General features: G+C 65.2%; 1 protein-coding gene across 7 annotated transcripts; it reads right to left on the bottom strand.

Moving 5' to 3' along the window:
• Positions 1 to 27,981, bottom strand: STK36 (serine/threonine kinase 36). 7 transcript variants are annotated; one of them, XM_039495815.1, is made up of 27 exons: positions 27,834 to 27,886; positions 26,371 to 26,469; positions 24,732 to 24,872; positions 24,111 to 24,188; positions 21,353 to 21,483; positions 20,986 to 21,235; positions 19,937 to 20,030; positions 19,533 to 19,702; positions 18,262 to 18,464; positions 18,062 to 18,176; positions 17,790 to 17,933; positions 17,079 to 17,258; positions 16,570 to 16,667; positions 15,976 to 16,081; positions 15,624 to 15,765; positions 14,591 to 14,718; positions 11,856 to 11,960; positions 11,397 to 11,495; positions 10,905 to 10,999; positions 9,313 to 9,376; positions 8,242 to 8,352; positions 7,938 to 8,012; positions 6,168 to 6,339; positions 4,003 to 4,150; positions 3,206 to 3,365; positions 2,207 to 2,953; positions 1 to 1,600 (listed from the first exon to the last, which is right to left on the bottom strand). In XM_039495815.1, exons 2-27 carry the CDS (start codon positions 26,452 to 26,454, stop codon positions 1,454 to 1,456), a joined length of 3,987 nt encoding a protein of 1,328 aa, XP_039351749.1. In that variant the 5' UTR covers positions 26,455 to 26,469; positions 27,834 to 27,886; the 3' UTR covers positions 1 to 1,453. The 7 variants fall into 7 exon arrangements, 6 of the variants coding, with proteins under 6 accessions (XP_039351749.1, XP_039351753.1, XP_039351750.1 ...); XM_039495819.1 differs by having other exon boundaries at positions 16,570 to 16,664; XM_039495816.1 differs by lacking the exon at positions 27,834 to 27,886 and adding an exon at positions 27,958 to 27,981 and having other exon boundaries at positions 1,454 to 1,600.
• Positions 27,982 to 27,997: the final 16 nt, after the last annotated feature.

The raw sequence follows: 27,997 nt of genomic DNA, 5'->3' as shown, positions 1-27,997 counted from the left end.
TTTCCCAGGAAGGGAAGAGCTGTTTATTATAATAAATTACAAACGTAAATGCAATAGTACAAAAAATAGATCTAGAAAAGTGACTCCAAACCAATGTCACACAAAGTCTCTGTTATAAAAGAGTCACTACAAATGGCTAGAAAATGCAGGCTGGATAAGTCCAGCCACGGGCTTCTATGGACACCCAAATACCACTATGAACCCATCGGATCGAGTCCAGACCCACAAGCACTGAGGTGGTACATGGAACTTCAGGGAGGAAGTGCCTGGCATTGCCCAAATGCGAGCCCTCTGGCTGATTAAGGAACGCTAGCAGGTTCGGCTGATGGCACTTGACTTCCAGTTCTCATCCACAAAGTCGTTGGGTCCCAGCATGATGGAGCGCGTAGATTAGGAGAAACCTTCAGACTTCAGTCAGAGCCGCAGAGTAGAATCCCCACCACACACTCCAGGAATAACAGGAGAAGCGAACCCGTCTTCATGAAGCCGAGCCAGGGAAACAATCCCCAACTTCACCACAGAAGAGAAGCCGTCAGCAGCTGTGAACAGACTCCTGGACACACCATGAGCTCCAACTCTGCTGGGAATCTGATGCTGAGTCTGGCTTGTATCACCTGGACCCTGCAGTTAAACTCTGGAAGTGCAGGGTGAAGGTAAGTATGTGGACTGTGGCCTGGAGAGAGTCCCTGAACCATCAAGGCTTGGTGTTGGGTTTAGTCTATCCGGGATCTGGTTCAATTAAATCTGATTTTGCTGGAGCTCATTCAAGGAGGATGGGGAGAGATGAGGCACTTCTCTGGTGGGAGAGAGACTGCGATGGGGAGAGGCCAAAGGCACACTGGGTCTTGGGGCTGGGTCCGCTGCATGGCTCAACCTAGGTGACCATAAGGCACAGCTCAGGAAGCATGAGACCCCTTTTTGAAAGCTGGGTCCTTCCCCGGAAGGCGCTTGGAGTCAGAAGACCCTCTAAGTAGAAGCTAGACCTGGTTGGTTGGATTCAGCCTGGAAACAGGGTTGGAATGAAGTGTGGTGGGGATGGAGATAGTACAAGATGAGGCATTAACCAAAGTCTGTCCCTGAGGAAATTTGGGGGGCACCACATTTGGGTTGAAGAGATCGCTATGAAAGGACAGGAAAGGGAGTTGCTGGCATGATCTTTCTCAGGACTGGCAAAGAGGGGTCTCATCGGAGAGCAGGGGTCTGGATCAAGAGGAGGAATTGTTCCAGGTTCTCTCTCACCCATCTCTGTCTTTATCAGATATGTTTCTTGACCAACTGTTGTCAGGGTGGTCTCCCCCGACTCCAAGCTCAGGCACTGTGTTGGTGTCAGGAGATGGGGGTGGTGGCCTCTGTTTCTGGACAGAGTACGGGAGTGTCCCCTGAATTCGGGCACTAAGTGTCGTCCTGAAGAGGCGGGTGGAATGGTCTCTCCCAGAGCAGAGACCTGCTGTTCTCAGGCACTGTGTGTTGGGCGCAGAAGGTGGATGAGCTTCTTGCAGTGATGAGCTGAAGACGGTCGGGGGCTCCCATAGGAACTGGTCTGAGCTTCGCTGACAGAAAGTGCCAGCAGCTTCTCGCTGGCCTTGAGAGACACGAGCACCTGGAACCCAAAGGAGACGACACTCATCACAGAGCTGCACTGAGCGTTGCCTTAGCTGCGTTCCCTGCCAGGGGGCCCTGCCCCATCTACCCTCTTTGCCCATTAGTCTGCACATGTCTCGAAGCCTAAAGTCCAGCTTCCTAGGCGACATGTGGAGCTCAGAGCTCTTCACAGAATCAGGATGAGAAGATGGAGGGATGGGCCTGAGGGCTCTGGATGCAGAGGGATGCTGGATGGCGCCTGGTGCAGGAGCATCATTTAGGTTGCGCCCCCCGGGGCATGAGACTGCCACCCACCTTCCCTGCCCCAGGGGCACGGGACTGGACTCCCCATGGGGGGAGAGCCGGGAATTCCCAGATAGTGGCGGTGAGGTGCCCTGGGCCCCGTGCCCCATCACCGCAGTCTCCTGGAGCTACAGTGACTCTGGTGAGCGACCAGCATGTGGGGCGCGGGCACGGTGCAGAAGCCCCCACTGCCACCCCTTAACCATGGGCTGGTGCCCCCCAAACCCTGCGAGTGGCTGGGCCCAGAGAGAGGCAGAGGTGGGGAGGGAACCGCAGGGGACAGGCCTGGCCGGGGAGGGGGATGGACCCAGAAGGTGCTGACCTGATGTATCTTTGGCTGCTGGCTGATGGACCGCAGTGCGATCAGTGCTGCCTCCTGCACAGCTGGCTGGGAGTCGTGGCAGGCCACGTCCAGCAGGAGATGGGGGGCTCTGTTCTCGATCAGCACGTCCCCCAGTTCCGCTGGCTGCCTGCCCAGGTTCCCCAGAGTGGAGGCGGCGTTACACCGGGTTTTGGCCTGGGGGTCGCTCAAAAGCCTCACCACGCCGGGCACAGCTTTCCCCAGGGCGAGCGGGAGGGAGCCGTCCTGGTAGGCGGCGTTGCCCACCGCGAAGCTGGCCGACCTGCGCACGCTCTCGTCCTGGTCCGACAGGAGCTCCAGCAGACGCTCCAGCAGGCCCGCCTGGCTCTGCAGCGCCCGGGGGAAGTCCTGGCCATGCCGCAGCAGGTTCCCCACCAGGCTGCAGGCCTTGGCGCGTATCGGGTGCTCCTGGTGGCACAGCAGGTGGCTCAGCAGCTGGTAGGCCGAGTCCGAGCCGCCCAGGATCTTCTGGAGGAAAGGCAGGTGAGCGGGACAGGCCCGGGCCACGTGGGTCAGGAGGGACAGGAGGTCCATCATGAGGACAGGGCTGTCCGAAAGCAAGATGGCCGACAGGAAGGCGCTGGCGCGGTTCGAGGCAGCAGCCACCCCCACCAACTGGTCGATGACCCGCTCGTCGGACAGGCCGAGGTGGCACAGGAGGCTCATGGGCAGCGCGGTCTCTGAGAAGGGCAGATGGTGGCAGCAGACCTAGGATGAGGAGAGATGGCAGCTGCTGAGAGGACTCGGAGGGGCCAGGGTGGTGTGAATGGAGGGTCTCATGGAGACAGACACCATAGACAAGAGGCAGGAATGGGAGGGGAGGTCTCCACGGTTCTGCTTGGCACGCGGGGAGCAAGAGAGGTGGGGTGGGCGGAGAGAAAGTCCAGACAGAGAGCCTGGGGCCTGTTCATCCCAGCTCCAGAGCCCAAGCAATGGGAGGGAGGGAGCATTCCTGGGTACCTGGAGGAGATGGGCAGGGATCTCGGCGTCTCTCAGGGCCTTCATGACGCACCTGGAGGTCTCGGTGTCCACGTCCAAGGAGAAGGGGAAGCAGAGCAGCTGGCAGGCCTGGAGCACCACAGCTGAGACCAGCTCGGGGTCACCGTCCTCCCCCACCTGCCTGGGGTCGAGGGGTCAGAGAGGATCAGACAGATGAGCCCCACAATGCTAGGCCCAGCGGGGAGGTCTGAGTGGTTGTGCTGTTCCTCAGGGCACAATGGCCCATGGGTCCATACTGTGCCGGCTATCTGAGTGGGGCCATCTGCAGCAGGCACGCACACGCCAACAGGCACGTTGTGATCCTCTGGTCTGACCCCATGTGGAACCCAGGCCAGAGACCTGCCCCCCAGTCGCTCCTAGAGCAGAGCGTTTCGAGAAACACCTAGTCTTGGTGGAAAACCCACCAGTGACGGCGATTCCACCACCGCCCCGGGAAGTGGTTCCGGTGGTTCATGACCCTCCTTGTTAAAAATGTCCACCCGCTTTCCAGTGTAGCTGCAGCTCCAGCCACTGGACTGCGTTAACCCTTCTCTGCTAGACTGACGAGCCTGTCTCACATATTTGTTCCCCATGTAGCTACTTAGAGACTGATCACGTCGCCCTGGAAGCGTCTCTTTGATAAGCTCCAGAGATTGGGCTCTTTGAGGCAGGTTTTCTAAGCTGCTTCTCTGCACCTCTCCGAGTTGGCGTGTTCTCTAGAGCCCAGTTCCCCGTGGCACCGTCCTGCCCAGCCAAGCTCCTGACTGGCTGGAACTCACGTCTGCGCCAGGTGCCCCAGGAAGTCGAGGGACAGCAGCTTGGGGAAGGTTGCCATGATGACGCTGTCGGGGTGGGCGAGCTGAGGAAGGCACTGGTGAGGCTCTCGGGTGAAGACGCAGAGGGCCAGGCTGAGGAAGAGCGCGGTGCCTGCAGGGGAGGGGGAAGTTGGCAGACAGATGAAACGAGGGGTGAGCAATGAGTCCTGCCCCCCCTCACCCCGGTGCTGGGCGGGTTCTGGGGCGGCCAGGCCGCTCCATCTTGCCTCGCAGGCATGAGGCAGAGTGGGGAGCGCTCCTGCCATCAGGTCTCCACTCCTGCCCGAGACCAGGCAGAGCCAGTGAAGCGTCCATCTGCCTGGGAACGGGTCTGAGGCAGGCTACGGCCCAGTGTCCAGTGACCCTGAATGTGCTCTCCTGGAGAGAGGCCTGCTGAACGGCCAGCAACCCACCAGGGGGTCTGTGCCCCCCGGGCTCAGCTGTCCCCTCCTCTCCAGAGCAGCTGCCCTGGTCCTCTCCTGCCAGCTCCCAGCCTGGCAGCTGCTGCCTCCCAGCAAGGGGCAGGAACTGAGGACCCGGCGTAGGCCGGCGCAGTCACTGGCCCCTGCGGCTCACTGGCTCTGTGGCTGAGGTCGCTGCCCCAGGAAGACGAGCTGCCATCTTCAAATCAACCTGGGTGTCTAAGGCACCCATCACCTTGGTCGCCAAGCACCAGCCTTGGCCTCATAAGGCCCATGTTAGCATCCCAGGATGCTGAGGGGGCTTTAGAGACCTGGTGAGGGGGTGCTGGGTATAATCTAGCTACTAATAAACCAAGAGACCAGACTTCCGCTGCCTGAGGGAAGGGCTGAACCCAGGAGAGAGGCAGAAGATGCTTGGGCAGATTGGGTGGCACATGAATGGCTCCACACCGAGACACAAACCTTCAACTGAAGTTCTAGCTAAGGCACCTATCGCCACCCCACCCCCATCACTGGGGTATCTGAGCACCTCACAGCCCCCTGGGAGGCAGGGCCATCATCCCCATTGGGCAGCTGGGAAACTGAGGCCCAGAGAGACTAAGTGACACTCAGTCTGTGGTGGAGCCGGGAATGGAACTCAGGGCTCCTGAGTGCCGGGCTAACCATTGGGCCGTCCTTCCTCACGTTCTTCACCCTTCAAAAATTCACCAGCCAGGCTGCATCTGGGCACACGAGTGAGTCTTCAAAGGAACCTGCCGCAGGAGCCATGTGTGACCAAGTGGGCCTGTTTCCTCTGAATACTGTGTGGGTGCCTCAGTTTCCCCCGTGCATTTCCTAAGTCTCTAGGTGGTGGGGTAAAGGCCAGTGTGCATAAATCACTGACCCGCTGTCTCCCTGGCAACTAATGGCCGGGCCCTTCCCCCCTGCAAGGGGATGTTAAAGGTGAACAAAGAGATCAGGTGACCTCCTGGCCCAGGAAAGGAACTCAGCAGAGGAGGGGCTGGAGGGGGTTTTGCAGTTTGGGGCTGGCTGGGGACGAGGAGTGAGGGCAGACGTGGGGGTCTGCCTCACTGGGCCCCAGAATGGACCCGGCTGAGGGGTCCTGTTCGCTGTACCTACAAGCTCTGTTTCAGACCCTGTTCCTGTCGTCTAATAAACCTCTGTGTTACTGGCTGGCTGAGAGTCACGTCTGACTGCGAAGTGGGGGGGCAGGACCCTGTGGCCCCCCCAGGACCCCGCCTGGGCGGACTCACTGGGGGAAGCGCACGGAGGGGCAGAGGATGCTGAATGCTCCAAGGAGAGACCCAGGAGGTGAAGCCGTGGGAGCTTCTTGCCCTGCAGACAGGCTGCTCCAAGGGAGAGGAGGCTCCCCAGGGTCCTGCCTGGCTTGGTGGGGAGCAGCTCCAGGGCATCGCCCGGGGACGCCGTGACACCCTGCTAATGGGGTCCGGAGGGCCGGAGCCCCAGGCTGAGGGAATCCATCCATCTCAGTTGTCTCCACGAGGATCGGCAAGTGAGGAATCTTTGCTTCCCACATCTCCAGAAGCTCATGTGAAGAGCTGCCCTGCGTGAAGGAAGCAGCTTCCAGCCCTTCCCAGTGGGATCCTGCACAAAGCTCCCAGCTGTGGGGGCTATTTGCCAGCCAGAGGGCATTCTGGGACATGTAGTCTTAGGCCACCGGTGAAGGTGACATTCCTCCCTCCCTACCTTGAGGGGAGACGAGGGTCCAGTCTGGCTCCGGAGTGGGCTGGCCTGGCCGCGGCGTCTCGCCCTCCATCACCGGCTCGGCGGCGGCCAGGCGGAGCATCCTGGCGAATCGGTGCCAGGCGACGTTCCACAGCTCCGAGCCGGCAAAGCCCCGCACCGTCACCGCGTCGCCCTGGCGGAGGGAGAACGCCGGTTGGTGGGCCGGGCCGCGCCACGTGAGGCGGAGCACTCGACCCTCGCCACCACCCGGGGCCAAAGCCAGAGCCCTGCAGGCAGCTCGGACGCCCCAGGGGAGCCAGGGTGGGGTGTCAGCACCTCACCAGCCTGGACCCCAGCCAGGGGCTCAGGCCCCATCACAACAGAGCTGGTCTCATGGGCACCCCACCCCCCCGACGGGCCAGCCCCCAGCCCCTGCCTCCCCTCCCACCTGCAATCTCCTCTCCAGGAGCTGCTCCCCGGGCGAGTCCCGGGGCCAGGGAGTCGGGGGCCCTGCTTGTGCCAACTTAAAGGCTGGAGGTCAGAAGCCCCAAGCGCCCCCTCAGGGAGACCCCCAGCTCACGGCTCGCTTTGGGAATGGAGCTGTCAGTGCGCTGGCCGTTTTGTCTCCTGGTCTCACTTCTCTCCTCCCGCACTGCACCTCTCCCGCTGGGGGCTGGCAGCTCCGCACCCAGGGGTGGCTCCAGTCCCTGCAGGCAGCTCCTGCTCCCTCTCCAGCTCCTCTGCGGCAGGCAGCTCTGTGGAGGAGGCGGTGGGGCTGGCCCCTCATTCCCAGCTGCTTTCACAGCCCCCTTTGCAAGGAAGAGCCTGGCTCCTGACAGCTGCAGCTGGAGACAAGGTGCCCGCCCCATGTGAGCAGAGCAGCCGGGCTGGATTTAAACTGGTGACAGCTAATACCCACTGCTCTCCGCTCCCCCATCAGCTAGGGAGCCTCCTGTCAGCTGGCCACTCCCATGTGTTCTCCCCACACTTCCCCCCAGCTCAGCCATTCCTGCTCAGGCAGGGGCATCCAGACTTTCCTGTAACATTTTCAGGAAGCCTGTGTGTGCCTCAGTTTCCCCCTATTTGCATTGTTACCCTGTGGGGGGGGGAGGGGCAGGCTAAGAGACAGGTATGAATGGCGCGTAAGGACTGGCCGACCCCCCATCAATGCAGAATCCGTGAAGCCACCCCCAGGCCATTGACAGCCAGCAACCAACGTCCCAGGGGGAGACGGATTTCCCCACCTCTCGGCAGGGAAGCGGAGCCATGCCCGCAGCTGGAGAACAAAGGACCAGGAAGGGATGGGGGGGGGAGCAATCAGGGCTGGTGGCAGGAAGGAGTCGGGGCTCTCGCCTGGGACCTATGGGGTTCGCTGCAGCTTAGCTGGGCTCTGGGCTGACCAGAGCGGGCTAGGGATTGTCCTTCACTTCTCTCTGTGGCCTGTGGAGACAACGCTGGGCGAGTCCCTGCGAGGTGCACTGATCCCTGCGGAGCGGGCGGGCGGGGCTCTGTCCCCGCTCAGCAGCACTCACAGGGTGAAGCAGGAGGGCTGGAGCTGAGGGGTCCGGTCTGGGGAGGCCGCGGGGCTGACCCTGGAGGAGGAGTGAGACCCCGCGGGGGTCTGGCACATGGAAGGGGCTGCGCCAAGAGACCGATCCGCAGCTGGGGGCGTAACCCCGAGCGTGTGGATCTGGGACACCTGGTTTGAACCTGGACCTCCCCCCCGGCCCCCAGCAGCCGCCCTCCCGCCAAGGCAGTCCCGGCGCCGGATCCACGCAGGCAGCGAGGTACCTGGGCGAGGAGCTGCAGCAGGAGAAGCAGGAATCCATCGTAGAGGCCGGCGCCCAGGGGTGGGGGCAGGTGCAGCTGGAAGAGAAGTGGGGCAGGAGGGGCAGAGGTCAGTGCTGGGCACGGGGCTCTAGGACTGGGGGGTTCCAATCGCTCCCACGGCATCAGACGGGCCGGGCTGGATTCGTGCTGAGCTGCGGGTGGCCCGGTCAGGGCGTCCCAGCCTGTCCGTCCCCTCGCTGGGGTGCACTGGGGGTTCCTGGCCGTGCCCTCCCACGGGGCAGCCCCCTGGCTGGTTGCCCCTTACCTCGGCAGGCGCGGTGAGTGCATTCGTCATGGCCGACATGGCCTCCTCGTGCCCCACCTCGATGGCCGCCCCGTGCTGGCCAAGCTGAGCCAGCAGGAATCCTGCGGCGCTCTGCAAGGAAGGGGAGAGCTCAGCACCCTACAGTCCGGGGAGACACACAGCTGGCCACACCCTTCCTCCGGCACACCTTCCCCCGCCCATGGGGAGCTGGCTGTGAGCGTCTCCCCTCGGGTGTAGGAACAGTCAGACTGCCCCCCTACCCCTGCCCATGGGGATCTGACTGTGAGCATCTCGCCCCGGGTGTAGGAACAGTCAGACTGACCTCCTACCCCTGCCCATGGGGATCTGGCTGTGAGCATCTCGCCCTGGGTGTAGGAACAGTCAGACTAACCCCTACCCCCTGCCCATGGGGATCTGACTGTGAGCGTCTCCCCCGGATCTAGGAACAGTCAGACTGACCCCCTACCCCCCACCCATGGGGATCTGGCTGTGAGCATCTCGCCCTGGGTGTAGGAACAGTCAGACTAACCCCTACCCCCCGCCCATGGGGATCTGACTGTGAGCATCTCGCCCTGGGTGTAGGAACAGTCAGACTAACCCCTACCCCCGCCCATGGGGATCTGACTGTGAGCGTCTCCCCCGGATCTAGGAACAGTCAGACTGACCCCTTACCCCCGCCCATGGGGATCTGACTGTGAGCGTCTCCCCCGGATCTAGGAACAGTCAGACTGACCCCCTACCCCCGCCCATGGGGATCTGACTGTGAGCGTCTCCCCCGGATCTAGGAACAGTCAGACTGACCCCCTACCCCCGCCCATGGGGATCTGACTGTGAGCGTCTCCCCCGGATCTAGGAACAGTCAGACTGACCCCCTACCCCCGCCCATGGGGATCTGACTGTGAGCGTCTCGCCCCGGGTGTAGGGACAGTCCGACAGCAGCTAGCTCCCTGAATGGGAAGGGTTAGGCAGAGATGCCGGGCTCTGCCCATACACAGATGGGGGTTAGGCCGTTTCAAGCCCTCCCGGGACAGGAGCCAGTTGGGAGGGGCTGTGCCAGGCGGACGGACTCACCACGAGGGAGACGACAGCCGATTGGGTGAAGAGCTCGGCGGCAGCGCTCACCACCAGGTCCACCCTGAAACGCAGCGACCCAGAGCCAGGCATCAGGAGAGGCTGGGAAATCGCCCCCGGCCGGGGACTGACACACCCCAGCAGGCCCTGCAGGGCTGGGCAAACAGCTCACAGCCAGCAACCACTGCCCCCAGCACGGAGAGGCAGCCACCTCGCAGGAGCGACGCAGCAGCTGGGGCCCGGTGACGCAGGAGCCCGAAATTCAACAAACCGCCGGGGACTTTCGGGGGCGGCAGGAGGGTCCAGAGCCTGCTTCTTGGGGAAACCCCTGAGACTAAGGGCTTCAAATGGTACCGCAGCAGCCCAGCGCCCCCTAGTGCCGCACTGGGGTCTGTACTGAGCCCCACGTCCTGTCCCCGCAGCCCAGCGCCCCCTAGTGCCGCACTGGGGTCTGTACTGAGCCCCACGTCTTGTCCCCGCAGCCCAGCGCCCCCTAGTGCCGCACTGGGGTCTGTACTGAGCCCCACGTCTTGTCCCCGCAGCCCAGCGCCCCCTAGTGCCGCACTGGGGTCTGTACTGAGCCCCACACCCTGTCCCCGCAGCCCAGCGCCCCCTAGTGCCGCACTGGGGTCTGTACTGAGCCCCACGTCCTGTCCCCGCAGCCCAGCGCCCCCTAGTGCCGCACTGGGGTCTGTACTGAGCCCCACGTCCTGTCCCCGCAGCCCAGCGCCCCCTAGTGCCGCACTGGGGTCTGCACTGAGCCCCACGTCCTGTCCCCGCAGCCCAGCGCCCCCTAGTGCCGCACTGGGGTCTGTACTGAGCCCCACGTCTTGTCCCCGCAGCCCAGCGCCCCCTAGTGCCGCACTGGGGTCTGTACTGAGCCCCACGTCTTCTCCCCGCAGCCCAGCGCCCCCTAGTGCCGCACTGGGGTCTGTACTGAGCCCCACGTCCTGTCCCCGCAGCCCAGCGCCCCCTAGTGCCGCACTGGGGTCTGTACTGAGCCCCACGTCCTGTCCCAGCAGCCCAGCGCCCCCTAGTGCCGCACTGGGGTCTGTACTGAGCCCCACGTCCTGTCCCCGCAGCCCAGCGCCCCCTAGTGCCCCACTGGGGTCTGCACTGAGCCCCACACGCCGTTCCCCGCAGCCCAGCGCCCCCTAGTGCCGCACTGGGGTCTGTACTGAGCCCCACGTCCTGTCCCCGCAGCCCAGCGCCCCCTAGTGCCGCACTGGGGTCTGTACTGAGCCCCACGTCCTGTCCCCGCAGCCCAGCGCCCCCTAGTGCCGCACTGGGGTCTGTACTGAGCCCCACACCCTGTCCCTGCAGCCCAGTGCCCCCTATCGCCCCGCTGGGGTCAGCGCTGACTCCGAGGGGACAGCGCCCCTGGCCTGCAGCCACAAAGCCAGAGCCTGAAACGCTCTGCCCACGCGGAGGTCCGGCGCTAACCGCAGCCCTGCCCCGGTGGGGATCCCATCTAGGAGCAGATCTCGCCGCGGCCACCGGGCCCTGGGGAGTAGACTAGACCGAGGCCCCCCCAGCTCACCCCCCCCCAGGCGCTGACTGGCCGGGCGCGGGGTGGGGGCAGACACGCTTACCGGGCAGGCAGAGCCTGCAGCTGGAGGGTGAGCAGGGCCAGCAGGTGCAGCGACGCCTCGCAGGCTTCCAGCCGCAGCCGCTCCCCCATCGGGACCTGCAGAGGGAGAGAGCTCAGGGCTGGGGCAGAGACCTGGGCGGGCGCTGGGCAGGGGGGCAAAGGCTGCCAGGGTGGGCACCACTGACTCACCGGCCTGCACAGGCCAGAGGCCGACCTGGGACAACGGTTCCTTTCCCGGTTACCTCCCCCCGCCCTGCCCCCGCCTCTCACCAAACCGGGCCCTGGCAAACCTCCCTCTCCCAGGCCCCTTTCCTCTACCCTGCCCCCCACGATTCTTGGTACAGTCCTCTCTGCTCATTCTGCCCCACGAGGGCCCCACGTCGCCCCAGGTCCCTCCCCCCCGCACCCCAGGGCACATGTCCGTGCTCAGCAGGAGTCGCACAGAGGGAGGAGCCCGGCTGTCCCACGACCCGCCGCCCGGGGGTCTCCGTACCTCGCCCTTCACCAGCCGGACCAGGGAGCTCGGCACCTGCTGCCCCTTTGCCAGGAGCCGGCACAGGCGTTTACTGGCGTGGCCGCAGGAGTACAGGACCTGGGGGCCAGAGGGAGAGCAGAGCTCAGCGCGGGGGGGACACAGAGCCGGGAGCCCAGCTAGGAAAGGAGAAGGGGGGAGAAGTGCCCTGCCCCCGGGAGGGGAACAGAGACCCAGGCCCAGACTGCAGGCCGCCGTGGGCTCGGTTTCATGGTGACCCCACGTCGCAGGCGGGCCCCAAGGGACCCAGCGGGCAGAAGGCAGGTGGCCGAGGTCGGCCCCCATGACAGCAGCGGGCCCGTTACCATCTGGCATGACTGGTGCCCGTGGGTGCCGCGCTGTGGGAGCACAGCTGGGGGCCACGCCACCCACCGCCCCAGCCCACTGGCCCCACGGCGGGGTCAGTGCGGGACCCGTTACCTTCAGCACGTTCAGGGAGCAGGCCGGGCGCTCGAGTCCCGCCAGCAGCCTCGCTAACAGGGGGCTCCTTTCCTCCGCCAGTTTCTCTGCCACCCGCTGGGCGACCTGCGGGAAAGCAGCCAGGAGGGTCACAGACCCAGAGACCCGCTAGCGACCCAAGAGGTAGGGGGCCCCTGCCGCACGGAGCTGGGGGGCTGCTTCAGCACGGGGTGCTCTCGCCTCTGAGCCAGTGCTGCCCAGTGCCCCAGCCTGGCACCAGGGGGTGTGTGCTGCAGGCACGCAGTAGGGGGCGCTCTCCCCTGGCAGTCAGTGCTGGTCCCAGCCTGGCACTAGGGGGCGTGTGCTGCAGGGAGCACGGTGGGGTCAGTAGGGGGCGCTCTCCCCTGGCAGTCAGTGCTGGCCCCAGCCTGGCACCAGGGGGTGTGTGCTGCAGGCACGCAGTAGGGGGCGCTCTCCCCTGGCAGTCAGTGCTGGCCCCAGCCTGGCACTAGGGGGCGCTGTGCTGCAGGGAGCAGGGTGGGGTCAGTAGGGGGCGCTCTCCCCTGGCAGTCAGCGCTGGTCCCAGCCTGGCACTAGGGGGCGTGTGCTGCAGGGAGCACGGTGGGGTCAGTAGGGGGCGCTCTCCCCTGGCAGTCAGTGCTGGCCCCAGCCTGGCACTAGGGGGCGTGTGCTGCAGGGAGCAGGGTGGGTCAGTAGGGGGCGCTCTCCCCTGGCAGTCAGCGCTGGCTCCAGCCTGGCACTAGGGGGCGTGTGCTGCAGGGAGCACGGTGGGGTCAGTAGGGGGCGCTCTCCCCTGGCAGTCAGCGCTGATCCCAGCCTGGCACTAGGGGGCGCTGTGATGCAGGGAGCACGGGGGGGACAGGAGGGGGCGCTCTCCCCTGGCAGTCAGTGCTGGTCCCAGCCTGGCACTAGGGGGCGTGTGCTGCAGGGAGCAGGGTGGGTCAGTAGGGGGCGCTCTCCCCTGGCAGTCAGTGCTGGTCCCAGCCTGGCACTAGGGGGCGTGTGCTGCAGGGAGCAGGCTGGGTCAGTAGGGGGCGCTCTCCCCTGGCAGTCAGCGCTGGTCCCAGCCTGGCACCAGGGGGCGTGTGCTGCAGGGAGCACGGTGGGGTCAGTAGGGGGCGCTCTCCCTTGGCAGTCAGTGCTGGTCCCAGCCTGGCACTAGGGGGTGCTGTGCTGCAGGGAGCAGGGTGGGTCAGTAGGGGGCGCTCTCCCCTGGCAGTCAGCGCTGTTCCCAGCCTGGCACTAGGGGGCGCTGTGCTGCAGGGCGCACGGTGGGGTCAGGAGGGGGCGCTCTCCCTTGGCAGTCAGCGCTGGTCCCAGCCTGGCACTAGGGGGCGTGTGCTGCAGGGAGCACGGTGGGGTCAGTAGGGGGCGCTCTCCCCTGGCAGTCAGCGCTGGTCCCAGCCTGGCACTAGGGGGCGCTGTGCTGCAGAGAGCACGGTGGGGGCATTAGGGGGCGCTCACCCCTGGCAGTCAGCACTGGCTCCAGCCTGGCACTAGGGGGCGTGTGCTGCAGGGAGCACGGTGGGGTCAATAGGGGGCGCTCTCCCCTGGCAGTCAGTGCTGGCCCCAGCCTGGCACTAGGGGGCGTGTGCTGCAGGGAGCACGGTGGGGTCAGTAGGGGGCGCTCTCCCCTGGCAGTCAGTGCTGGCCCCAGCCTGGCACTAGGGGGCGTGTGCTGCAGGGAGCAGGGTGGGTCAGTAGGGGGCGCTCTCCCCTGGCAGTCAGTGCTGGTCCCAGCCTGGCACTAGGGGGCGCTGTGCTGCAGAGAGCACGGTGGGGTCAGTAGGGGGCGCTCTCCCCTGGCAGTCAGCGCTGGTCCCAGCCTGGCACTAGGGGGCGCTGTGCTGCAGAGAGCACGGTGGGGTCAGTAGGGGGCGCTCTCCCCTGGCAGTCAGCACTGGCTCCAGCCTGGCACTAGGGGGCGTGTGCTGCAGGGAGCACGGTGGGGTCAATAGGGGGCGCTCTCCCCTGGCAGTCAGTGCTGGCCCCAGCCTGGCACTAGGGGGCGTGTGCTGCAGGGAGCACGGTGGGGTCAGTAGGGGGCGCTCTCCCCTGGCAGTCAGTGCTGGCCCCAGCCTGGCACTAGGGGGCGTGTGCTGCAGGGAGCAGGGTGGGTCAGTAGGGGGCGCTCTCCCCTGGCAGTCAGCGCTGGCTCCAGCCTGGCACTAGGGGGTGCTGTGCTGCAGGGAGCACGGTGGGGTCAGTAGGGGGCGCTCTCCCCTGGCAGTCAGCGCTGGCCCCAGCCTGGCACTAGGGGGCATGTGCTGCAGGGAGCAGGGTGGGTCAGTAGGGGGCGCTCTCCCCGGCACTCAGCCTGGCCCTGGGGGAACGCTGCCTTCTCTTTTGAAGAAGGTGTAACTCTGTGGCCCAGCCCACCCAGGACGGTTAGAGACCCTCTTACGCTGTCTCTGTGCCCCAGTCGGGGCGTTTACCCAGCGTCCTGCTCAGACCCCCGCGGGGCTAATCGCATTCTCCCTCCCCAAACTCCCCCACTCCAGGAGCCTCCTTTACTCCCTGTGCTGAGCTGCTGCGCGGCACTGCTGGGCGCCGTTATACACCTGCCACTTTCCACCCCAGAGGTGGCTGCACACCAGTGTCCCTGGGCAGCGTCTGTAAAGTGCTCTGGATTATGCTCTGGATCAGGCCAGGGTGGTCGCAGTGACCCCGTCGGGAAGCGTCACCTCCAGCCACGCAGGGCCGGGAAGGAACCGTGCGCGGTCCGAGCTCCTGACCTGCTTTTTGGCCTCCTGGCACCCGTTCCACCCCACGGGGAGGCTGCAGACTGCGGCCAGTGCTGCTGTGAACACATCTGCCCCACGCTCCCGCTGCTCCCGCGTGGCTCTCGCCTCCCGCGCTGGCTCTGCGCAGGGACAAAAGATCAAAGAAGACACGTAATTATGAACAACGATCGGGCTGCTGAGAGAGAGCCAGCTGGACAATTAGTGCACAGGGGCTGTGGGTCGGGAGTGAGGGGCACCGGCAGAGCTGCAGGGAGGAACCCAGGGCTGGGCTGGCAGGGGGCTGCAGGTCGGGAGAGAAGGGCAGCAGCAGAGCTGTGTGTGGGGAGCCCCAGGCTGGGCTAGCAGGGGCTGCGGGTCGGGATTGAGGGGCACCAGCAGGGCTGGGGGGGATCCCAGGGCTGGGCTGGCAGGGGGCTGCGGGACGGGAGCGAGGGGCACCGGCAGAGCTTGGGGGGAAGGGGAGGAGAACTGGGCTAGCAGGGGCTGCGGGTCGGGAGTGAGGGGCACCGGCAGAGTGGGGAGGAGAACTGGGCCAGCAGGGGCTGCAGGTCGGGAGTGAGGGGCACCAGCAGAGCTGGGGGGAGCCCAGGGCTGGGATCGCAGGGGCTGCGGGTCGGGAGTGAGGGGCACCGGCAGAGCTGGGGGGGGGGAGGAGAACTGGGCTAGCAGGGGGCTGCGGGTCGGGAGTGAGGGGCACCAGCAGAGTTGGGGGGAGCCCAGGGCTGGGATCGCAGGGGCTGCGGGTCGGGAGTGAGGGGCACCGGCAGAGCTGGGAGCGGGGGAGGAGAACTGGGCTGGCAGGGGGCTGCGGGTCGGGAGTGAGGGGCACCGGCAGAGCTGGGGCGGGAACTGCCTGTTCCGCCCCTGGCTCTGATCAGGGCCATCGGCCATTGACTTTCCCCAGCACTAAAGTGAGGCCCAGAGAACCGGGGCCAGTGACTGCAGCTCGCTGGGACCCGCCAGCCCCCAGCCCGAGGTGGGGCTGCCCCCAGGGGGGATATCCCAGGGGCAGGGGCAGCGTTACCTTCCGGGGCGGGCTGCGGCAGGGTGGCCCCCTGGAGGAGCGCGTCCAGCAGGGGGCGCTGCTCGGCGAGCAGGCCGGCGTAGAAGGGCCCTGACACACAGGGGCTGCTGCCGTCCATGCGCTCACAGAGCCGGGCGAAGCACTGCAGAGGGACCCAGAGAGCCGCAATCACCGCAGGCCATGATCCCGGGTGATCCTGAGCCATGACCGCGAGGGGCTCAGGCGCCCGCAGGATGGACCCCCGGGGCAGGGCTGGCAGAGGGGCGGGAGAGGCACACGGACGGAGCGAGGGGACGGGAACGGGGAGGTGCCCAGCGAGTGAGCACGGGGGAGCAGGGGGGGGCACCGTTACCGTGCTGCTCTGCTCGCGGAGCCTCGTTTCGACATCCCTTGGCTGGGCCAGCAGCTTGGGCAGCAGGGAGAGGAAGCCGGCAGCCGCCTCGTGGAAAACCTGCAGGCTGGGGGAGGCGGGTGTCGGTGGAGGCCAGGCACTGGGGGCCAGGGGTCACCCGATGAGCTGCACGGGCCCAGCTCTGCCCATGGGATCTGCCAGCCGCCCTCGTGCTGCAGAGCCCCCGGGGGAGGCAGGCGTCTGGCTAACGGGCAGGTCAGCCCCAGCGGAGGCGCCATGGCCCAGTGGGGAGGCCTCAGGACTGGGAGACAGAAGGTCTGAACTCATCAGTTCTGCTACCCTGTGGGATCCGGGGGTATCCCTCCCCCCCTCCGTGCCTCAGTTTCCCCATCTGATCCCGACTGTCCCCCACCAGTACTCGGAGAGTTCTGGAGGACACCGTGCTGTGGAGGGGCCACGTTCAGGTCTCTCCCCCATGCAAGGATGGAGCCGGCACGTGTGGGGTGGGGAGAAGGGTGGGAGGGGATCTCAGTGCAGTGCCTCTCGGAGACGGTTCCAGGACAGGCCCCTCCCCCGCGCCGGCAGCCACTCTACCTTCTCCTCCTCCGGCTCCGCTCCAGGGGGGGCTCACTGGTGAAATAGGCCGTTATCACGCCAACCAGGTCCGTCAGCAGCGTGATGCACCAGGGCTGCTGCGGGAGCAGGAAAGAACCCATGTGCCAGGGAGCGCCACTCTGAGCGGCTGGCAGTGCCCGGACCTGGGGCACCACAGGACCCTTCCCCCTCGGACGGGCTTGCAAGGGGGAGCACACCCAGCGCTGGAGCGGGGCCACAACTGGCCCCCAGAGAGCTCATGCAGCGGTGATGACACAACGGCCCCCACAGGCCTCCTGCCCCGGCGGCCTGGCACAGCTCAGCATGTGCAGAACTAGCCTCTGGGGGGGCCACGCGCACCCAGCCAGGGTGACCAGCTGTCCCCATTTTATAGGGACAGTCCCGATTTCTGGGTCTCTTTCTCATACAGGCTCCTATTACCCCCACCCCCGTCCCGATTTTTCACACGTGCTGTCTGGGCGCCTGCACCCCGCGCTCCCCGCACCCACCTGCCTGCTGCTGGCGCTCTGCAGCATTTGCCCGAGCAGGTGCAGCAGGACCTGCGGTAAATCCGCGGCCTGGCAGAAGCTGTACAGAAGCTCGGAGTCACAGCCGGTGGCGAGCAGGTTGGCCAGGACGCGCAGGGCAGGGCGGAGATGAGACGCTCCCTCCAACATCCCCTCCAGCACCTGGCAAGAGAGAGGCCAGAGAAGGGGCTGTGATGTGGGCACCCTGTCTGCCAGCCACAGGGCTCCCTGCATCACAGGCTCTGAGCCCGGGGAGGGGGCAGAGCAGGGATCCGCCAAACAGGAGAGCTCGGCTCTCTGGCGACAGAGGAGGAATTTCCTCCCCTGGATGGGAGAGGGGATGGAGGGATCCAGGTGTTTCCCCCAGGGTCACCAATGCAGGGGGAGGGGAAGGCTTCCCCTGTGTCCTAGGTGCTTCCTTTGCCTGTCTCCGGGCCTGCGCAAAGCACTTATGGAAGAGAGTTGGAATCATGATCCCCCATTATGCAGATGGGGAAACTGAGGCACAGGACACAGCCACACACTCCCTCTATCCCCCTCCCTCCCTGGGTCCCGCAAGGTAACACGGCTGACAACCGAGTTCAGATCTCCTGCCTCCCGGTCCCGAGCCCTTCCTTGAATAGCGAGCTGGGATAAGGAACCGCTGCAGCGCTTGCTGGCCCCAGCCTGCTCCCCCCGGCTGGCCCCACTCGCCTGCTGGCTGCAGAGCTGGAGCCGGGCCTGGATGCGCTGCAGGAAGGCCGGGTCCCCCAGAAGGCTCAGCGGTGTGCTCAGCTGCAGGGCGGCGGGTTCCGTCGCCTCGATCAGATGCTGCCATTCGTCGTCACTATCCAGTTCCTAGCTCAAAGGGCCCAAGAGAGGGGAGATGGCCACTTCGATGCCATCAGGCTGAGGGGAGCGGGGCCACGCCTGCCCCAGACCTCCCCAGCGCCCAAGGGCCCCAGCCCGCCCCCGTCACGTCTCACCTCGTTCTCCAGGTCCACGGTCTCGATGCTGCGCCTGCCGCGTGGCCCCGCCTCGCTGCCCCCCGCCGGCACGTCCGGGAACTCCCGCTCGTAATCCTGGGTGATGCGGTGCTCCCTGCCCAGGAAGGAGTGCAGCTAGAGACTCGGCCCACGCCAGCTCCTTGCCCCAGAAACCCACAGCAGGCACCCCTGCCCCTCACCGTGGCGTCGGGGGAGGCTCGGCTGCCTCCCACTCTGCCTCGCTGGGCTCTTCCCCCAGGCCGGCTTGGGTCTCGTCTCCCGGAGCGCGGGCTGTCTGCTCCCCCGCCCTGAGGGCGGCCTTCCCAGGGGCTGCTTTGGGTTTGTGCCCCAGGCCTCCTCTGGCCGCCTCCTTTTCACACGGCGCGTCGGCCTTCAGCTGCTCCTGGAAGAGACCAAAGAGCTTCAGCCAGGTTAGATCTCCGTGAACTGACCAAGCCCCACAGTCCTGCCTCCACCCCCCTATCATGGGGGGGGTCTCTCTCCCTGTGACTGACCAAGCCCCACAGTCCTGCCTCCACCCCCCTATCATGGGGGGGGGTCCCTCTCCCTGTGACTGACCAAGCCCCCAGAGTCCTGCCTCCACCCCCCTATCATGGGGGGGGTCTCTCTCCCTGTGACTGACCAAGCCCCACAGTCCTGCCTCCACCCCCCTATCATGGGGGGGGTCCCTCTCTCCCTGTGACTGACCAAGCCCCACAGTCCTGCCTCCACCCCCCTATCATGGGGGGGTCCCTCTCTTCCTGTAACTGACCAAGCCCCCAGAGTCCTGCCTCCACCCCCCTATCATGGGGGGGTCCCTCTCTCCCTGTGACTGACCACGCCCCCCGAGTCCTGCCTCCACCCCTATCATGGGGGTCCCTCTCCTGTGACTGACCAAGCCCCAGAGTCCTGCCTCCACCCCTATCATGGGGTCCCTCTCCTGTGACTGACCAAGCCCCACAGACCTGCCTCCACCTGTGACTGACCAAGCCCCCAGAGTCCTGCCTCCAGCCCCCTATCATGGGGGTCCCTCCCGCCCCACAGTCCTGCCTCTACTCCTCTATCATGGGGGGGGGGTCCCTCTCTCCCTGTAACTGACCAAGCCCCACAATCCTGCCTCTACTCCTCTATCATGGGGGGGGGTCCCCCTCTCCCTGTAACTGACCAAGCCCCCCCGACTCTCACCCAGCCCCCGGGGCCCTATCTGTGTAACTGACCAATCCCGCGGGCTCCTGTCCCCACTCAGTCCCCCCAGTCACCAGGGGATCTCTCTCCATGTAACTGACCAACCCCCCAGACTCCCCTGGGCCTTCCCCATGTAACTGTCCCAACCACCTCCCACTCCCTCGGGGACCTCCAGCGGGAGGGGCCCCGCTCGGCCTCTCGCCCAGCCCCCGCCCGGTGTGTCCCGGGAGCTCCCACCCCGCTGCAGTGCAGGCTCGGCCTGGCCCCCAGGACACCAGCCACACACCTTCCTCCGGGCCTCCTGGGCCATCCTCTGCCGCGCCTTCCTCAGGATCCTGGACTGGCCGCTCCTGGGGGCCAGCGAGTGGGCCTGCTTCTCCTTCAGCACCTGCAGCTCCGGGGGCAGCTTGCTGGTGAAGGGGTTCGCGAGCCCGTGTCGCTCCGCGTCATCGATCACTGCCGGGAGCGGGAGGGTGAGCCCGGGCAGGGACCACAGCAACCATAGCGGGGGGCGGGGGGAGACTCTGGAGACTGGCCTGGGCTGGGGGCGCTGGAGACAGGGCCGGGCGAGGCAGGTGCCCATTGCACCCAGGGGAGATGGGGCAGAGGGGGTGGCCGGGCTGTGGGCGGTGATGGCGGCTTTGCACCCGGTGCAGCAGGAACAGAGCGGGGGGGTGGGGGGGCACTCACTGGTGACCCGTCCAGCGATGAAGGGATGGCACAGGAGCTCCGGCCACGCCAGCCGCTGGCGAGGGTCCTTCATCAACAGGCCTTGCAGGAAGCTCTGCCCAGGGGCACAGAGACCCAGTGTCACACTCCCCACCTCTCTGTGCCCCACAGCTGCTGGCTCTTGCTGGGACACAATGAACTGGGCATGTGCAGTAGCCCAATGGGGAGTCAGGACTCCTGGGTTCTACACCTGGCTTTGGGAAGGGAGCGCGGCGGAGTGGGCAGAAATGGATAAAAATAAAGTAATATCTGGAGCTAGACCTATCTCCTAGAGCTGGAAGGGACCCCGAAGGGTCGTCGAGTCCAGCCCCTGCCTTCACTAGCAGGACCAATTTTTGCCCCAGATCCCTATGTGGCCCCCTCAAGGATTGAACTCACAACCCTGGGTTTAGCAGGCCAATGCTCAAACCACTGAGCTGTCCCTCCCCCCATGTTTCTGCTGAAATGACTGAAATAGTTCAAAGCTGGCATACAGCATCTCATCATTATGCTTCAGAGTTAACATCCTTTGAGATTAATGGGCCAGTCTGTGTCCCTCAGAGCTGCTGTTTCAGGCTGTCTACAAACTCAGGCAGGCGTTGCTGGGTCTTCACAACCGTAAGGGCTGGACGCTATTTGTTTAAACGGAAGCTGCGATTCCAGAGGACGATTCAGCAGCAGGAGGCAGATCCTGCACCGAACGACACACAGAACATGCAGGGCCCTGACTCCCCTTGCAGCCAGCTCTGGGGTGAGCCCCTGCAGCCATCCAACCGCGCACAGCAACACCGCTCACCAGGGAAGGAAGTGAAGAATCCAGTTTGCAAGGGGAGTCAGTGGAATCGCTCCTGATTCCCAAGCAGGAATTTGGCCTGGACAGCCCATCCCCTGGGAAAGGGGGGTTCAGTGACCTTGCCTGAGGAGGGGCTGTTGGAGCCACGGGGGGGGAGGGGAGGGGAGGGGGCTGTCTGGAACCGGGGCAGCTGTGGCTCTGTGGGGTGCAGGGGCTGCCCACCCCCCCTCCCCGTTACCTTGAACGAAGGGCTCATGGCTTTGGGCCACGTGATGGGGTCCTTGACGATGAGGCTGACCAGCTGGAAGATGCTGTTGGTGTAGAAGGGCGGCGTCCCCACCACCAGCTCGTACAGGATGCAGCCCACAGCCCACAGGTCGGCCGTGTGGTCGTAGGGCCTCTCCTGCACCAGCTCGGGGGCCATGTACAGCGGGGTGCCCTTGATGGACGTCAGCACCATGGTGTGGATGCTCATGGCACGAGCGAACCTGCCGGGCGAGAGGGAGCCCCTTAATTCTGCCTCCGAGAGCCCCCCCAGCCCAGGAACCCTTCGAATGCCCCAACGGCCCCGATGCCAAGGGCCTGCGAGTGCCTCGGGCACCTACCCGAAGTCACAGAGTTTGATGACGCCCCCTTTGCCCAGCAGGATGTTCTGGGGCTTCATGTCGCGGTGCAGGATCCGGTGGGAGTGGAGGTAATAGAGGGCGGAGACCAGCTGGGAGGCGATGTCCTGAACCTGAGAGACACCGTAACCCTGAGGCCCCCGCGGCCGAGTCTGCGTCCTGACCACAGCTCTGCCGGCGCCCCTCACTCCCGACCCGCAGCCCCTGCCAGCCAGGCCCTGCCCCCCACAGCTCTGCCGGCGCCCCTCACTCCCGACCCGCAGCCCCTGCTAGCCCAGCCCTGCCCCCACAGCTCTGCCAGCGCCCCTCACTCCCGACCCGCAGCCCCTGCTAGCCCAGCCCTGGGCCCCCCCAGCTCTGCCGGTGCCCCACACTCCCGACCCGCAGCCCCTGCTAGCCCAGCCCTGGGCTCTCCCAGCTCTGCCAGCGCCCCTCACTCCCGACCCGCAGCCCCTGCTAGCCCGGCCCTGGGGTCCCCCCGCAGCTCTGCCGGTGCCCCTCACTCCCGACCCGCAGCCCCCGGTTATCCCAGCCCTGGGCTCCCCCAGCTCTGCCGGTGCCCCTCACTCCCGACCCGCAGCCCCTGCGAGCCCCGCCCCGGGCTCGCCCAGCTCTGCCGGCGCCCCTCACTCCCGACCCGCAGCCCCTGCTAGGCCCTGGGCCCCCCAGCTCTGCCGGGGCCCCTCACTCCCGACCCGCAGCCCCTGCCAGCCCAGCCCTGTGCCCCCCCACAGCTCTGCCAGCGCCCCACACACCCGACCCGCAGCCCCAGCTAGCCCGGCCCTGGCTCCCCAGCTCTGCCGGCGCCCCTCCCGACCCAGCTCTGCCGCGCCCCTCACTCCCGACCCGCAGCCCCTGCTAGCATGGCCTGGGCCCCACAGCTCTGCCGGTGCCCCTCACTCCCGACCCCTGCCAGCCCAGCCCTGTGCCCCCACAGCTCTGCCAGCGCCCCTCACTCCCGACCCGCAGCCCCTGCTAGCCCGGCCCTGGGCTCCCCCAGCTCTGCCGGCGCCCCTCACTCCCGACCCGCAGCCCCTGCTAGCCCGGCCCTGGGCTCCCCCAGCGCTGCCGGCGCCCCTCACTCCCGACCCGCAGCCCCTGCTAGCCCGGCCCTGCCCCCCACAGCTCTGCCGGCGCCCCTCACTCCCGACCCGCAGCCCCTGCTAGCCCGGCCCTGGGCTGGCCCAGCTCTGCCGGCGCCCCTCACTCCCAACCCGCAGCCCCTGCTAGCCCGGCCCTAGGCCCCCACAGCCCTGCCGGCGCCTCACTCCGACCCGCAGCCCCTGCTAGCCCGGCCCTGCCCCACAGCTCTGCCGGCGCCCAGCTCTGCCGGCGCCCCGCACGCCCGACCCGCAGCCCCTGCCAGCCCGGCCCTGGGCTCCCCCAGCTCTGCCGGGGCCCCTCACTCCCGACCCGCAGCCCCTGCTAGCCCAGCCCTGCCCCCACAGCTCTGCCAGCGCCCCTCACTCCCGACCCACAGCCCCTGCCAGCCCGGCCCTGCCCCCACAGCTCTGCTGGCGCCTCACTCCCGACCCGCAGCCCCTGCTAGCCCAGCCCTGCCCCCACAGCTCTGCCAGCGCCCCTCACTCCCGACCCGCAGCCCCTGCCAGCCCCGCCCTGCCCCACAGCTCTGCCGGCGCCCCTCACTCCCGACCAGCAGCCCCTGCTCGCCCGGCCCTCGCCCCCCAGCCCTGCCGGCGCCCCTCACTCCCGACCCGCAGCCCCTGCTAGCCCGGCCCTGCCCCCCACAGCTCTGCCGGCGCCCCTCACTCCCGACCTGCAGCCCCTGCTAGCCCGGCCCTGGGCGCCCCCCCCACAGCCGGCGCCCCCCCCCCCCGACCCGCAGCCCCTGCTAGCCCAGCCCTGCCCCCCAGCGCGGCCGGCGCCCCTCACTCCCGACCCGCAGCCCCTGCTAGCCCGGCCCTAGGCCCCCCACAGCCCTGCCGGCGCCCCTCACTCCCGACCCGCAGCCCCTGCTAGCCCGGCCCTAGGCCCCCCACAGCCCTGCCGGCGCCCCTCTCTCCCGACCCGCAGCCCCTGCTAGCCCGGCCCTAGGCCCCCCACAGCCCTGCCGGCGCCCCTCACTCCCGACCCGCAGCCCCTGCCAGCCCAGCCCTGCCCCCACAGCTCTGCCGGCGCCCCTCACTCCCGACCCGCAGCCCCTGCCAGCCCAGCCCTGCCCCCACAGCTCTGCCGGCGCCCCTCACTCCCGACCCGCAGCCCCTGCCAGCCCAGCCCTGTCCACACACACAGCTCTGCCCATGTCCCCTGTCTCAACCCACAGCCCAAGGCTTTTCAGACACCCAGCTCTGCCAGGGCCCCTCAATCCTGACCAACAGCCTCCGGTTATCGCAGTCTTGGGCTCCGCGCCCAGGCACAGAGCTCTGCCACAGCCCTTTGATCCCGACCCCCCCTCATCCCTATTCCAGCCCTGGCCACAGGTGAGCCGTGGGCTGAGACCCAGCCAGTTCATGTCACTTGTAGCCTAAGGCTAGATTTGAACCCAGCTCACGTCGAGGTGAAAGGTGAGTTCTCTCTCCCGCTTGGCCAATCAGAGCCTTCCCGCCCCTGCCGCCGGGCTCCGATTCCTTCCCCTCTGGAGGGTCAGCCCCAGTGTCCAGCCAGCTCAGATATCCGCTTCTCTGAAGAAGTGACATCGGCACTTCCCGCAGGACCATGAGCCCCTCGCCACACCCCTGCCCCTGGCCTGACATGACTCCGACCAGCGTCACACAGCTACCTGCTCCTCTGGCAGATTCCCATCATCCTCCAGGATCTGGAAAAGCTCCCCCTCCGCGTAGTCCGTCACCACCACCACCTGCAGGAGGGTGGCAGGAAGGGATCGTGGGAGTGAGGGGAGCAGGTGCGAACCCCACCTGGGTCCTGGGGACCCCTGGGGACGGGATCCAGTGGCTGGAGCATTGGTGCTGGGAAACGCACCAGCTGAGGACACTGTTTCTAGCACATCTGGCCAGATCCAGAGACCCGGACTTAGCCCTTGCTCAGGCAGCCTCCTAGCAGCACTCTGGAGCGAGGCCTCGGGATTTAGCCCAAAAGGTGGAGGAAACACCCTGCTGGGCCCTGGGGAAGGGGAATCACTGGGGAACCAGCAAAGGGAGACGAGAGCTGTGCAGTCTGACCGCGGGACTCACCCGCGCAGCAAGGCACAAACCCAGCCGCCGACAGGGGGGCGAGAAACGTGCAGCAGTCACTGGAAAGGCCAACGCTTGCTCCTTCCAGCGTCGCTGGAAGTGACAGCACGTCTCCAGCCCCCGCGGGAAGGGCCCAGCTACGGCTGCTCGGGAGAACCTGTGCAGCTGACAATGCACGCGCCTCCCCGCCCTCACACGCGCCCTCTGACCTCCTTGTCGGTCTCGAAGCTGTCGAGCATCTGGACGATGTTGGGATGGTGCAGCCCCCTCATGATCTCAATTTCCCGCTGCAGGTTCTTCAGCTCCTTCTCCGATCGCCCGACTTTGGGGATGAACTTCAGCGCCACCACCTGCCAAAGCAGACAAAGCTGGGAGCTGCACCCACCACAGCTCCCACCCAGGCAAGGATCAACTAGTGACTGCTAGGGTGGAAGGCTACGGCCAGGTCTACACTCCCCTACCACTGCACATAGGGTGACCAGATGAGAGGGAGAAAATATCGGGACATATGATGGGTGGGGGGCGGGGAGGTGGGGTGCTGGCAGAGCAAACAAAAAAAAGCTGAGAGCAGCACGGGGGGGGGGGAAGGCGAGTGCTGCTGGCAGAGCAGCGAGAGAGAAAAAAAAATAAAAATCCCAGTGCTGCCAGCGGAGCAGCGAGGGGAAAAAAAAAGGGGGGGGGGAGTGCTGCTGGCAGAATGAAATACTGGGACAAATTAGGTCCCAATCAAAAATCGTTCGGGACAAACACTTAAATATCAGGATGGTGCCCATTTTATCGGGACGTCTGGTCACCCTAACTGCACGTAACCTTAGCACTGGACATGGACTAAGGGGATCCCAAAGTTTACTGTGTTTCAGTGTTCATAACTTTTAAAATCTTGAACTGATTTTCTTCAAACATGGTTAACTGGTAGATCTCAGCGAGATCTACAAAACAAGCTAGGGTTGAAAAACTTCAGTCATTTTAAAAGTATGATGATTCAGTGCTGGGAAATTTTGTAAAGCGTAAGTGTAGCTAGGTCTGCCCATGTGCAGGCTGCATCTTTCTCTGGGGTTCTGATTTTTAAAAGTTGCCTCGGGTTTCCTGGGCGGAATCTTGCACACACTGAATTGTGCAAATTGTAGCACTTAGTCATATAACTACCTTATTCTGCTGCAAATCAGGTACCAGACATCTAAGTGCCACTAACTGCATCTGCAATGAATTGCAGGCAAAATGGTGGGTGAACAGTTGTGCCAGTAGAAATGGAGGCGGGGTGAAAGGCCTTTCCAAAATCAGTGTGTGAACCTGTAGAATTCATGACAGCTGCAGCTGCACAGGCTCAGTAACCAAGCTGCAAATTGTCAGGAGTTAATCAAAACCTATTTTTTATCTAGACCAAACCAAGGTACCAGACCTCAGTGAGATTCTGCCCAGAACAAGTTTCAGATGTTGGTTGCTTTTGCTGCACCTGTCTAAAAGGTACAGGGAGAATCAAGCTGTCAAATTCAGAAATAATCAGAAAATTTAAAACAAATTAATTTCCCCATCAAGTGCAAACAAAGCCTGGAATGTATCAGCCCCTAAGGGGAATGTTCCAGAAAGTGCTGAGCATGTAAAAGCAGGGAATTAGAATGGAAACTGTTGTGCAACCTTAAGTACAGTGGAAACTACCAGATAAACTATCTGGTGAGGATCACACATATGATTGTCAGAGGCCCAGTCACAGAACCCTGAGCTGTATACCAAGAACTCTTCAGCTGTGTTGTGTTTCCCCCATATGTCCTTTTCCCCACATCTCACCTGGGCGCTGTATTCCCGTCCCACCCATCTCCTGAGAGAGCCCCTCCCTGGATCTCTCCTCACCTGGGCGCTATATTTCCGGCGCCCCTTGTACACCCTCCCGAAGGAGCCCTCTCCAATCATCTCCAGCACGTGGTATTTCTCCATGGTGGGCACGCCAGCCTGACAGGGCAAAGTGGCACATTAGAGGATGTTCAATTCACCTCCTGAGCCTCCCCTTCCCCTCAGGCCTATACGAGCTGAGAAGATGGATGGTGCAATGGTTAGAGCACTAGCGAGGAGCTGGGGGACCTGGGTTCAAGTCCCTGTTCTGCCACAGACCTCCTGTGTGACCTCGACAAGTCACTGAGGCCCAGATCCTCAAAGGCCTTATTTCAATGGAAGTCAGGTGCCTAAATACCTTGGAACATCCAGGCCATCGCCTCTCTGGGCTTCAGTCCCCCCATGTGGAAAATGGAGATGAAAGTACCTCCTTATCTCGGGGGGTGGGGGGATGATAAACACATTAGAGACTGAGGTGCTCGAATGCTATGGTGCTACCTAGATGCTTCCCATGGGTCTTCTCTTGGGAGACCTCCAATATCCCAGCCCCATCTCTGGCTGCCCAGTTCCCAGTCTTTCCTCATCCTCCTCCTGACAGGCTCCAGCTCCTCTCATCCAGCCGCTTGGTTCTCCCTGGGCCAGCTCCAGATTCCAACCCTTCCACCCAAATTAATCCTGGTCACCCTGGCCTCCTCCCCTCCAGCCTCCCTCATCTCGCCCCCATCTGGCATCCCGCAGCCACACTCCTCCTTGTCCTCCAGCCTGATCATGTCCTTCCCCCGGCTCCCTCTTCTCTTGCCCTCCCACATCCTCAGCTTTCTGCTCTTTCCCCCAGAGCAAGGCCTGAACGGTCGCCCGTATCCCAGCTTCCCGGCTCCAGGTGGCCTGTACATTTGGGCTGGTTCTTGGCGCCCCGGGTGAGCTCAGCACTTTGCAGGTGGGGATGAGGTCGGGTCCATGCCCTGAACACAGGCCTGGTGAGTGGAACCCCCATGATCATCCGAGTCTCCCCAGGCTCAGAGCTGCGTCTCCAGGAACCTACATGGCTCCCGTCAGGGTTGAGCCCCCCAGCACGTGCTCAGCACCCCCAGGCTGACCAGGAGCCCTGACTCCCTGGGCTCCCTCCCAGGGACGTGCCCGGTTCTGCTGCCCTGGGCTTGGCTGCCCGTGGGCAGGATCTGGTAGGTCAGACCGGATCCTATGCCCAGGATCACCCCTCCCCCCCCGCATCACTGCGATCTGGGGATTCACCGCTGGAGACGGATTCAGTCCCCCCGCCCGGATCCAGCCCCGCCAGGATCCTGCCCCCGCCCGGCGCAGGGATCCAGCCCCCTCCGGGATCCTGCCCCCGCCCGGATCCTGCCCCCCCCGCCAGGATCCTGCCCCCCCGCCCGGCGCTGGGCTCCAGCCCGTTCCCCGGTCACAAGACCCGGCTCCCGCGGGACTCGGTCCCTGCCCCCCCTCAGCGGGATCCGGCCGCTCACCGGGATCCGCCCCAATCCCCGCGGGCTCCCGGCTCCTCTCCCCCACCCCAGCGCCGGGCCCCGCTGCCGCCCGGGCCGGTCGTTGGGCGCCGCCCGCCCCGCCCCGCCCCCGGGCTGCCCGCACAGGTGCCTGACTGGATCCCGGCCTCGCACGCGCACGGAAA

Source organism: Mauremys reevesii, linkage group 11, assembly GCF_016161935.1.
Source record: "Mauremys reevesii isolate NIE-2019 linkage group 11, ASM1616193v1, whole genome shotgun sequence".
NCBI lineage: Eukaryota > Metazoa > Chordata > Testudines > Geoemydidae > Mauremys > Mauremys reevesii.
The sequence above is the reverse complement of the archived record's forward strand: the minus strand, read 5'-3'. Positions and strand labels throughout refer to the sequence as shown.

Bases quoted from the DNA above. Each gene is read 5' to 3' on its own strand.
- STK36 (XM_039495816.1), bottom strand. From the start codon at position 26,454: ATGGAGAAATACCACGTGCTGGAGATGATTGGAGAGGGCTCCTTCGGG. The intron at 17,259-17,789 runs GCGAGTGGGGCC...CTCTCTTGCCAG, and splicing joins TCCAGCTCTGCAGCCAGCAG to GTGCTGGAGGGGATGTTGGA. The intron at 2,954-3,205 runs GTACCCAGGAAT...TCCTCATCCTAG, and splicing joins TCCCTGCCCATCTCCTCCAG to GTCTGCTGCCACCATCTGCC.